Genomic DNA, 12,668 nt, shown 5'->3' with positions numbered 1-12,668 from the left:
GTGGCTTTTGTAATGATTTTTTGCTGTTACATAAATCACACCAACAGGCAGTTGCACCTCATTGCAGTACACGAGATCCAGGGGGCGGAGTTGGATCCAGATCTAAGGGGTGGGTGGAGATGGGTAGGGGTGGGGTTAGGTATCAGGCGGCGGAGATGGCTGGGTTTAGGTAGATGTAAAGTGGATTTCATGTTCTGTAGTGAGAATTTATGAAAGGTGTCATGGTACAAACCACATGCTTGTGTATAGCTACAAGGATGTACAGTAATTAAGTGATAAAATGATTGCTCAATAGCCATCTAAACAGGTGATGAAACATAAAAAATCTATATGTATTATCAGACTGTTATGTTAAATTTCTATTAACTATTGTTGAAAGTTGCAAGCCAACTGAGAGAACCACATTGAGTTCCCACACAGAGAAATAACCCTTATTTTCACACCACAAAAGGAGTAATCCAGCCTCTCAAAGGTGAATCCAAAGGTGAATTAGTGTGCACTGAAAAAAAAACACATTGACATGGACCTTGGGTAGAGATGTAGAAACATCATCAACAAATCATCCTCTCTAACAGCACTAGCAAGGCAAAGTTATGGTTTTGATTCTGAGGGAATGCATTAACGGTATACTTTGAGTTTTGATGTAATATAATGTTAGTTTCTTTGATGTCAAACAGGATAAACGTAGAACACTCTTCTAGCAACCTTAGATGAGCCAAACAAATGACCATTTTCAACAAACAATAAGGGGTCAGAAAACCTAGCAACGGAACTTAACATAAAGGTGTGTAAATGGCTCACCTACCCCTCTATTTCATATTACAGAACACACACAAAAACCTTAAAGTAAAATATTTTTAGTAAAACAATAAGTTAAATAATCCTATATAAAATAGTAGGCCATTTAAAATATGTACTCTGGGATTTCTGTTATGATTATTTCAGATATGATTATTGCCAGCTTTAACATCCTCGAAATGTGCACTAAACATGCTATCGTGGTGGTTTTGAGTGAGGGTGTGATGCCTTTTGCCTAACCCCGTGACAAATCCCTGACGTCTTCATCCGGGACTCTTCCACCAGAACACTCTCCAACATGGCGGCGTCAGGTAAGAATAATGCGCACTCGTGCTCTGCCTATATTTGTTGGATTCTTTGCGAAACAGCGTTAAACAAGTTTGTATTACATTCTTGGGTTCAAAGGTAATGGATATGGCATTCAGTGTATCCGTTTTTCAAACGCGGCGCTGTTTAATATGTTGGTTAAATGCATTGAAAACATGGATTAATCGCATTGGGGAAACCGTATGCTCAGAAGAATTAGCCAGTGTGCTAGCGGCTAAATCATGTGCCTCGTCTGTATCCTTGACCCCTAAGTTTTAGGACGCGACATGGTTTCGCAAACGCATGTTCAGGTAATTTGGTAGTTCAGAAGGTTAGTGTGTGGAAAGTTAAAATGTTATGTTCAATGATACTGGATAAAGTTCTGGATGGTGCTAATAACCCGTGTTTGGTGCGTATGCGCAGTACGTTCCAGAGGAGGGACCGGAGGGTTCACCACGTGCACGGAACCGTGGTCGTACTCGTTAAAACCAACTGGACCGATTGTAGTTGTGGGGATTTTGTAATCGTTTTTATGTGGTTACGGATTCATTCAGTGCAGTTATATCGTTACTGTTGCTGATGGCGAGTGTCTTATTTATGTTGAGCCATTATTGAATCATTCACTAATTTAATCGATTAATTGACGACCGAAACATTTCTTATTACCTTATATTAATGGACGTGTCAGTAGTTTGACATAGCATACAAAAGATAGTGCCTAAGTAAGTTAACAAAACGAATTTGATTTAAATAAATGAAATCTCGAAATATGATCTCTTGAGTAACGTTACTACCAGGCAGATGCACAGTACATCTTATGCAAGTACAGCCCCTATCTTTTTGAATAGGGCAAGACTGTATTATTAGAATGTGAAAGAGATAGGCCTATTTTGAATCAATAGTATCTAACACTAGTGGTATAACAAATTATTCTTTCTCTGGCTGGTCCAATTAACGCACAAACGTTATAGAGAAATAAATAGACAATGCTTATGTGAACAATATCATTGGCTCTTTTAACTGTAACAGGACTAAAGCTACTATATTTCATGTTAGACATTCCCATTCATTTTTATTTGAGTTAACCATCTCCTCCCTTTACAACATCCCTGGTGAGGCTCACTGAGTGTCTTATCTCACCTTTTCATTTCCTAGTTGCATAGCATCAACACATCTTTTGCACAAGTGTGATATTAATCAACATTTAATGAGTGGTGTGAAGCCTATTATCATATGTTTTGGCTTTCGTGCAGTTTAATTTAGGGTGTTGAGAGGTTGCTGTAGAGGAAATCCTCTACAAGTGTAATGACATTTCACTTAAGGCAAGCCATCCATTTTCTTTTTTTTTTTTTTTCATAATCATGCTTGTCTGTTATCTCTGTCACCATGTGGCCATGGTGGCATGAAATGAGAATTCACCCTGTTTTCTAAATGCATGTTATTGATCTTATTGTAAACAATTCATCCGTGCAGGTTTCCTTTTTTCGACTTTTTAATTCTTAATCAAATTGTCATAATTCTGATCTCATTTTCTGGTGAAATGAGTGACAGATTTCTCTCTGGCGTAAACCGGACTCCTCCAATTTTTGAGTCTGCTTAATCACTGCCGCTTTCTTCTTACAATCAACCTCAAGCTTGCATTCAGATCGGCCTTCGTCCAATCAGCAACCGTTGAATAGAACCAAGTCCCCGTCCTTCTTTTTTTCCCTTTTCAAAAATCTTTCACTGAGAAGTACGCCACAACGTGGAAGAAAAGATCAGTTGCTACTTTTATTTCGTTATGAATTTTAACATGCATAAATGCATCAAATAATGAAATGGCTCAGTTTGGGCATTCTCATAGAATATGTTATTCTTTCTTTAGCTAAGAAGAATAAGAAGAAGGGGAAGACCCTGACCCTGACTGATTTCCTTGCAAATGATAGTGGCAGTGCACCCCCCAGTTACCCCAGCGCAAAGACTACCAGCTGGGCAGATGAGACTGATGACTTGGATGGAGATGGTGAGTAAATCCTGGAATGGACTACAAATCTAAACCAACTCAATTGCTAAGAAATGCATGACAAATGTGCTATTAACATCTGTTTTGTGTATATACAGGTGTAGATAGGATCCGATGCTTTTTGAAATCCAGTCAACTAAAATTGTATTCTGTGGTAATCAAGTCCCATTCTCCTCCTCATTAGTCTCAACTTCCTGGCACACTACGGAGGATACATATCGAGCTCCTCCCATCGATCGCTCCATCCTGCCTACTGCGCCTCGTGCAGCACGGGAGCCAAACGTTGACCGCTCTCGGCTGCCACGTGGCCCGCCCTACACTGCCTTCCTCGGTAACCTTCCCTACGATGTCAGCGAGGAATCTATTAAAGACTTCTTTAGGGGACTTGCGGTCAGTGGATAAGCTGCATGCTTGTTTAAAAATGGGATATCTAGATAATGCTTATATCTTAACTGCTTGACAAGTGCAGGATGTTTCTAACTGTCTTTTTTGTATATCATCAGATCAGTGCGGTGCGTTTGCCACGGGAGCCTAATAACCCAGAAAGGCTAAAAGGATTTGGTTATGCTGAATTTGATGACGTTGATTCAATCTTGCGCGCGCTCAGTCTAAATGAAGAGGTAGGTTATCAATAAAATACTGACATCAGTGCATTGCTGTTGTTTTCTATTTTAAATTTAATGTTGCCTCAATTGTGTGTAGAATCTTGGGAACAGGCGGATCCGGGTGGATATCGCAGATCAGTCCAATGACAAAGGTGAACTTATGATATACAAACTCCGTCACATTGTCATGCCTCTGTGAAAGTGTCTTTCTTGATTAAATTTAACGTCATATTTCCTCCAGAGAGGGATGGTGGATCAATGTCAGGGCGAGACCGGGATAGAGATCGCGGTCGTGGGATGGATGGTGGCCCCGATAAGACTGATTCTGATTGGAGGGCACGCCCGAGTGGCGAGCAAGATGAAGGACCACGCCGTGACGAAGGATTTGGAGACCGTAAGTTAAACAGATGCTTATTGTATATCATGCTTAAAATACTTGGCATATATTTAGGGCTGCAACAACTAATCGATAAAATCGATTATAATCGATTATGAAAATCGTTGTCAACGAATGTCATTATCGATTAGTTGGTCTGATTACGTCACGGGGATTGTTTACATGGAACATGCGCTTCTTACATGCGCTTCATGAGGCGCACATGCAGTCTCTCCATCGCCGCTCTACCCTGCCTCGCGCGCGCAACACAGACAGTTTGGAGTACATTATCTTCTGTCTCGCATGCGCGCTCTTGATTCCGTGAGTTTGAACTAGTTTGCGGGCATCAGGAAACCGCTATCAATATGCAGCATACACGAAAATCATTCACCTTTCGGTAAATTCGCCGTTTTGAAACCAAAATAGGTGAGCTACGTTAATCGTGTATACTTTATGAAGCCATACTATAGTATAATGCGAGATAGAAATGTATATTTAAGTCATTAAATTCAAGTTAACCTAAGCTTTTCCCTCCACTGCGGCTGTCAGTCATTCTCTATTCGGTGTTCAAACAGCGCGTCACGTTACAACAGTTAACATGATGATCTCTTTCCAAGATGATTCAATGTTATTATTATAATTGATCCGTAGATAAAGGTCTATGATGGTTTTTCTATCTTGCTAGACTTTTATTGCTGTAACTTAATCACTTTCTACTGAGTGTCTGTATCACAACACTATAGTAGAGTCGGTGAAGTATAATTGTTCTTCACGTGCACAGTAGCCTAACTGAAATTTAAAACTGTTAAAAGAAAAGGCTTAATAAACTATTGCATAGATACTGTATAATACACAGTCAATATGTCTTTCTCTTTCCTTGGTGCTTTTAACTTTAATGCGGCGGACACTGAAGAGCTGCGCGCCGCCCTGTGACTCCGTGTTGCTTCAAGCGCATCATGCAGCGCTCGCGATGCGCATAAGCACTTTGTGCAGCTCTTTCATGATCATGTCACAATACTTTTGCACAATGAAAGCTTATTAATAGCCTTTCTTGTTCTGTCCTATCTATTATATTTTGCTTCCTCATTAAACAGCTGTGCTTTACATTTAAAACAGCTGTGCATCTGATTTTTACGATGTTTTTCATGAATGTATAACAACAATACAAAGAGCAATGTGTACGTTTTACCAGAGTTAGTGCTACACTTATTGTCTCTTATTTGTTCCCCACTAAGGAATGTTTTTTCAATAAATTTTCAGATTTTATAAAATTATTGTGCACTTGTGATATTTCTAGGCTAAGTTTTGCTGAGTAATCCACTAATCTAGTTTACAATAGCATTTTTGTCATAGGTTATGGTCATATATATTTTTTTATTTGTTGTTTTTCTTTATAATTAAGTTGTCTGTATTAAGAGGATTGTTTAACACACAAAAGAGTGTGGTTTTTAGGGTTTTATTTTGTTATAATAAACAAAAAAAATGGAATATAATTTTTTTCCGATTAATCGATTAATCGAAAAAATAATCGTCCGATTAATCGATTATCAAAATAATCGTTAGTTGCAGCCCTACATATATTGTTTTTTTGAGAATGTCTACTATCAAGTGAAATTAAAGTATTTATAACATTAAAAGTAGAGCTTGAATGATTACTAAAAGTAATAGCTTAATGCAACTATCAAATCGCAAATATTGAAGGTAGGGCTGCACGATACTTGGACAATATGTGTTGATGTTGAGTGTTGCAATAACGATATAACATTTCCCTAGAGAATATCGTCCATCGGCCCAACCCTAGCGATATGTGAACAGTCCCCTTACACAGTACCTGCATTTGTGATGCATCTCTATTGAAGCCAAAATATTGCCATATTTCAGACATACACTTCTTTTTAGGCACTGGTCCTTCGCTGATGCCGGCTAAACATCACATCGTCCCAACCATATTATTTTTACTATTTTGTGTAATGCCTTGTGTTGTCTTTTTGCAGGATCTCGTGATCGCTATGAGTCGGACCGATTCAGAGATGCTCCAAGGCGTGATGATCGTTTTGACAGCGGTCGAGATCGCTTCAGTGGGCGAGATCGCTATGATGACAGAGGTAGCAGAGACTATGATCGTGGAGGTTGGTGGAGTTTCGTTCAGTTGAATTTCTTATGATACTCTAATCTAAAATGGTGGCAAGTTATTAAAGGAATAGCTCACCCCCAAAATTTAAATTGTCACCATTTATTCACTGTCAAGTTGTTCAAGACTGAACCTGTATGCATATTTCTTCAGCTGAACACAAAAAAACCAATATATTTTATAGAGGCCGATTCCGGTTTTCATTGAGTTTGACCTGCCGATACCGAATTTAGCCGATTACGATATTATTTTTCTAACCTCTTTTATTTTCAATAACACATTTATTTTCTTCTCTATATATTTTTATAAAACACTATATACTTTCTCAAACTCAGTAATAAAAACAAGTTCAAATGGGTACATTCTTTTCTGGCATAGCCTGCTCCAGTTCTTGTTACACACAACATGCAAATTCTGTGCATTTTGGGCACTTTTAAACCCTTTTTTTTCCTGTCAAAAGTGAGCTTTCACTTTAATTGAGCATGAGCAGTGCAGCAAAAATATACATGGCGCAGAAACCGCTTCACTGCTCCTGCTACCGGTTTGAATGCAATCAATGATTTACATGCAAGCCGAAAAAAAATATTTACAGCAGAATAATGAAATTCATACAGGTTCAGATCAACTTTAGAGTGAATAAATGATGCTAGATTTAAAATGATTTGGAGAACTGTCCCTTTAATTTCTGAGTGAGTTCGTGAATGTTTGGTGTGTACATTTATTGTAGTTTGCTTTGTAAGTAATGCTATGATCATATGATTGTCTTAGGTTATGATTCACGTGGTGGAGGAGGACGACGAGGATTCAGCAGTGGCTTCAGACGAGACTTTGATGACCGGCGTGATGGAGATCGCTACGGAGATCGTGAAGAGCATTTTGACAGGAGGGATGATGGACGAGAAGAGAGGGGTACAGGATGAGAAATTGCATGCAGAAATGACACACGTTAGCTTTAAAGATCCAAATTTTATATCAGAAATGTTGTCTCCCTATTCTAATTTTATGAGATTTTTCGTTCCAGCCTCTACACAGAGGCCCAAGTTAAACCTGAAGCCACGGAGCATCCCAAAAGAGGAGGAACAGAGTGGAACCTTGCCCCCCCAGATTAACACGACAAGTTCCAGCAGGGCTTCCTCTATATTTGGGGCTGCCAAACCTGTGGACACGGCCGCCAAGGAGAGAGAGGTGGAGGAGAGGCTGAAGAAAGAACAAGATAGACTCCAGAGACAATTGGTGGATGACAAGAACAGGGGTCCGGAGAGACGGCCGAGAGACCGGTGAGAAGGGGGAAATTGACGGGTAGATGCGAAACTTAATTGCGAACCACACTCTTGGGAAGTTTGTTAGTGGTGAGAAAATCTTGATGGGATGAAATGGAATACAGCTGAGGAACATCTTTGAAATTGCCCACTATACCGTTATTCACTATTCCCAACATTACTCCACTAATAAAGTCCACTTGAAACTTGAAAACAACTGAGTGATATTGGACACAGCTGGAAGGGCTGCCTATTTTGCATAGTTTGTGTTTGCGGTTTAACAATCATTTGAAATGTAGCAAACTGGCAGCTCCTGTAGTAATGGAAAGATTTATCTTGAAATCTGAGATGGAAACTAGCATACAAACTTTAATTAATCGATTTAATAATTAATTTATACCTGTATGATATAACGCTGGACCTGCACGGTTTGGAAAATGGATTGATGATTTAATTCAGCTGCAAGCGCCATCTTCCTCCAAAAGCCTCAGCTGCTGTTCTCTATACTGCAGCTCGTAAACATAAAGCCATGAACATCAGATTCGAGCAGCATAATTTCAGAATGTTTTTTAGTGTCTTCCATCATTTTCATAACTTCCTATCTACGCAGCACTTGTTAGCTTAGCTTCCAAACAAGATGGCGGATATTGATTTCAGAATCTGCAAGTGAAGTCCCACCCACTGACCTGTAATAGAAACACACCCCGGATAATGAGCTAGTGTTTGTAGTCTCAACCCTTATACAAAGAAATGGGACTTCCTGCTTTTTATGACGCAAAATGACAATTTTTATGTCATAAAAAGCAGGAATGGGAACAATGAAATCCTTATTTCTCTCATCTCAGGGGAAAATAAGGGAATAAACCATAACCATTCAAAAATATGACTGGGTCTCTAAAGATACAAAGCTTAACGCAAATGAGTGAAGTGTCCCTTTTAGTGCTGATTTCGGACACAGCCCTGGAGGACAAAAAGTGGCATTTAAATAGTGAATTAAAAGAGTAATTTTCGAAGTTGAATTTTTTTTTTCTTTTGTTTTTCAGAGACCCGAGTTGGAGAAGTGAAGAGCCATTTAAAGAGCGGCAACGCACAGGAAGTGAATCCTCACAACCTAAAGGTAATACATTCGTGTTCTTAGCAGATACCTTATCAAAGAATATAGGTTAGGGATGCACTAATATTACAATTCTGATTAATGTTCTCATATCATATGATTCAGATCAGAAAAGCTGATAACACACAGTTTATAACTGGTATTAGAAACGGTTGTAGTCATTAAAAAAAACGGTAGATGTGCTTTATATGCAATTTTATTGCATTGAATGATTGACGGATTGTTTTAAGCAATGTTGATGTTAACTAAAACTATTAAAAAATTTGTGAAATATAAATTAATTCAACACTTCAATGAAAATGAGAAATTTTACTAAAACACTAAAACTAATGCTGAAATAAATATAAATTAAAGCTAAATAGAAATATAAAAGGACAAAAGCACATAAAATTACTGATCCTTTAAAATAAACTGAAAAATAAATAAAAACATTCAAAATTAGAGGTCGACCGATTTTACCAATACCGATATTTAGGTTTGAACGTGCATGCTGGATGTTTAATCCCGGGTCGTGTTTGCGTTCTGGCAATTTCCCGGGATCAACGCGTTGTGTGAAAGGGTCTCTCTCTCTTCTCTCTCAAATTACATCTATGTGTTCCAGGAACAAGAGGAAAAAAAACGTTATATTTAGGCTATATACTGGCCATACCTGACTAACATATCTCCATGGTTAGTCATGGGTTGTAAATGGCATAACATTTTTTTAAAAAGGCATTCAATTTAATTTGAAGTTACCTGCAGAAACCCTGTAAACAATTGATAATAGTATGGTAACAATTGCGACCATACATTTGGTGCCTGCGTGTGTTTGTCACATTGCTTTAATCACTAGAGGTTGCCATTAATGTTATTCCTCTCAGACTCGACACCAAACGTACTGCTGTTATTTCTCTGCTAATGCAGCATCTAGTCAATAAATGAATTACTTTATAATGATACGGCAATATGTTCTTTAGTGTTCTCTATTCTTACTTATTTTTGCTGATAATGATAGTTCGACCAATCAACTTTCAGTACCGATATATCGGCAAAACCGATGAATCAGTCAACCTCTATTCAAAATATTAATAAATGCTTTAATAGTGTATAAATAATTCTAAAATAACACTGGTTTGAATATCTCTAAAGATAGCAGGAAAACACAATCCAGTAGTTAAATTAATCAAAATATATTTCTGTGTCTGTGATGTTAAGGACCTAGGTCTCATGATGGTGAACATTCAGAGAATGACGTCTTCAGTGGCCAGGAGGATGAGCCGATCTCTCCTGCATGTACATCACCCTCTTCCCATCAGGGAGGGCTCCCACTGAAAGTAATGCCTGCCCCTCCCCCTAAGGAAAATGCCTGGGCCAAACGCAGCCCAGGGGGGAGTACTAATGAGAAGGAAGGAACCCGCTTACCTGCTCCCAATAGTGCAAAGGAGACTGTATTGGGCAAGGGTAAATGTCTCCACTAAAACATTTCAACGGAGCGGCAAGAACCTTTGAATATGTACTGTTTTCTCACTTGTCTTTTGTTCTGTTTGCTAGATGAAAACCAGGATCATGGCGTTCAAAAGAATAAAGTTATGTCTCAGGGAAGAGGTGGAGGAGGAGTTGGAAGAGGAGGAGGAGGAGGAGGAGGAGGAGGAGGGGGGTGGGGACGAGGAGTTGACTGCCCAACTAAAGACAAGCAGAGAGAACCTGCAGACAGGTGAGGCAGCCTTCACATTCGATTTTGGCTTCCAATGATAATGAAAATACGATATTTGAGATTAAAGTCCCTGTAAAGGCAATTCTAAAAAAAAAAAAAATTATAAACACATTAGAAATGTTAGAAATGTATTGCTAAAACTTATGTGAACTGTGAAGTACTGAATTGTGGAGTTTAACAGTTTTTTGGGCGGTGCTAAAACGGAGGCCCTATGACGCACTGGAGCCCCTGAGCTCCTGGAGACACCCCTACTTGATGATGCATTGAGGCTGGCCCCTCCCCTAACAATACAAATAGAGCACATTCACATCAGTTTGCCACCGCTCAATCGCGATTTTCTGTCAGTTTGCTATCTAGCTATGCCTTTGTAACAGAAATGCTTACTACCTGGAAGTGATCACGCACAAAAACGGCCACATCAAGAAGAAGTGGATTAATTTTGTGAAGAGGCACCTTGATGGAGTCTTGTAAAGAGATATGATCAGATTTTATTGGGGCTTTCTGTTTCTGGAATATAACAACTAGATTAATCATGCCTTTTGCTCCTTGTTGCAGCACGACAGCCCCAGTCCTTATTCTCTCTCTTTTTTTTTGTATAGAAAAGAGCAGCTCAGTCCTCTTTGTGTAATGTGGAAGGAAAGAATTACGGATTTGTAACAACTTGAGGATGACTAAATTTTAGCTTTTGAGTGAACTATTCTTAAACTCCTCCTTCTATTGACAGGAAGGAGGTCAGGCGGGACAAAGATCCCAGAATAGCCTCAGAACCAAAGAAATATGAAGAGAGCGTTCCTCCTGTGAGTACCTCACTTGGTCCTGACCCCTGAATCAGTTTTTTTCATGCAGCCTTTTTAATGTAGGCTACATTGCAACTCCAGAAGATGATTGATTTGTAGAAACTACAAATCAGTGGTGGTGTTCGGCCCACCGTTGTCTGTGTAGAACTTTGGGAATAAGTTGTACAGAAACAAATACCGGAACATTATTTTCTTCATGCCACTCTAATTTGTTCATCACAGACATTGTGGTCATAACATTTCTTTTTGTCCCTACAGCAATTCAGCTCAGCTAGTAAATATGCTGCCCTACTAATGGATGGAGAACAGGGAGAAGATGAAAGTGGAGAGGAATGAACATTAGGAAGGATCAACTAACTACAGAACAGAAGAAAAAGAGCAACTTGAACGATCAAATGAGGGGTTAAATTAAAATTCCCTCATCAGATGGAGTGGCGTAGTTTAAGGGGATGATGGCTAAGGTACCCACAATTCTGTTCTGTGTCACGTTTATGGAAATGTATACAAGTATTCCCAAAACTGGTCCATTTTAATTAAAAAAATAAAATGAAAACAATCAGTGCAGTAAGTAGATAAATGCATTCATTCATCTAGACATTTAAAAATCATTGTTAACTTGAAAGTCATTGTTATAAATAAAAAAAAGTATGTAAGATACTATCACTTGCCTCTGAATTTCTCTGATTTAATTCAGTCAGCATTTCCAATATAATGCATAAATCGAATTTAATTGGCCTTAAGGGGTTAGTTTACCCAAAAATTATGTCATCAATGATGACTCGCCTTCATGTCGTTCCAAGCCCGTAAGACATCCGTTCATCTTCGGAACACAGTTTAAGATGTTTTAGATTTAGTCTGAGAGTGTTCTGTCCCTCCATTGAAAATGTATGTACGATATACTGTCCTTGTCCAGAAAGGAAATAGACATCATCAAAGTAATCCATGTGACATCAGTGGTTAGTCATTTTTGAAGCATCGAAGATACATTTTGGTCCAAAAATAACAAAAACTACGACTTTATTCAGCATTTTATTCTCTTCCGGTTCTGTTGTCAATCCGCGTTCACGAGTGACGCTGATGATGTAAGACGCTGCTGACGTGAATCTGGTGCGTCCGTGTATTCGGGTTCAAATAAATATGGCTGGTCAAAAAAGTGCAAGTCTTCCTCTGTGTCGATATCCCTAGACATGTTTGCAAAGATTATTTTACCCTCAGACGGTAAACGAAGCTCAGGCGCACTGATAACACGTCAGCAGTGTCTTACATCATCGTCTCTGAATGCGGATTGACAAAAGAACCGGAAGAGAATACAGTGCTGAATAAAATTGTAGTTTTTGTTAGTTTTGGACCAAAGCGTGTTTTCGATGCTTCAAAACATTCTAACTAACCCACTAATGTCACATGGACTACTTTGATGTCTTTATTTCCTTTCTGGACAAGGAAGGTAGACCGTACATTTTCAATGGAGGGACAGAAAGCTCTCTGACTAAATCTAAAATATCGTAGCCCTCAAACCGTATTCACTTTAGCCCTTAATCCCATAATTGTGGACAAATGTGGGCACAGAGGACTCGGGTGTGATCTTAA

The 12,668-nt window shown here is 38.9% G+C and overlaps 1 protein-coding gene across 2 annotated transcripts; it reads left to right on the top strand.

Moving 5' to 3' along the window:
- The first annotated feature begins 981 nt into the window (after positions 1–981).
- Positions 982–11,741, top strand: eif4bb (eukaryotic translation initiation factor 4Bb). Of its 2 annotated transcripts, XM_039689278.2 has the most exons (14): positions 982–1,109; positions 2,969–3,106; positions 3,291–3,496; positions 3,610–3,726; positions 3,809–3,863; positions 3,953–4,105; positions 6,082–6,216; positions 6,987–7,127; positions 7,240–7,495; positions 8,521–8,594; positions 9,786–10,031; positions 10,122–10,284; positions 11,009–11,081; positions 11,340–11,741. In XM_039689278.2, exons 1-14 carry the CDS (start codon positions 1,097–1,099, stop codon positions 11,415–11,417), a joined length of 1,848 nt encoding a protein of 615 aa, XP_039545212.1. In that variant the 5' UTR covers positions 982–1,096; the 3' UTR covers positions 11,418–11,741. The 2 variants fall into 2 exon arrangements, with proteins under 2 accessions (XP_039545212.1, XP_039545213.1); XM_039689279.2 differs by lacking the exon at positions 11,009–11,081.
- Positions 11,742–12,668: the final 927 nt, after the last annotated feature.

The sequence above is a fragment of the Pimephales promelas genome, chromosome 8 (genome assembly GCF_988280905.1).
Source record: "Pimephales promelas chromosome 8, fPimPro1.hap1.1, whole genome shotgun sequence".
Lineage (NCBI taxonomy): Eukaryota > Metazoa > Chordata > Actinopteri > Cypriniformes > Leuciscidae > Pimephales > Pimephales promelas.
This window is presented reverse-complemented; position numbering and strand designations above follow the sequence as displayed.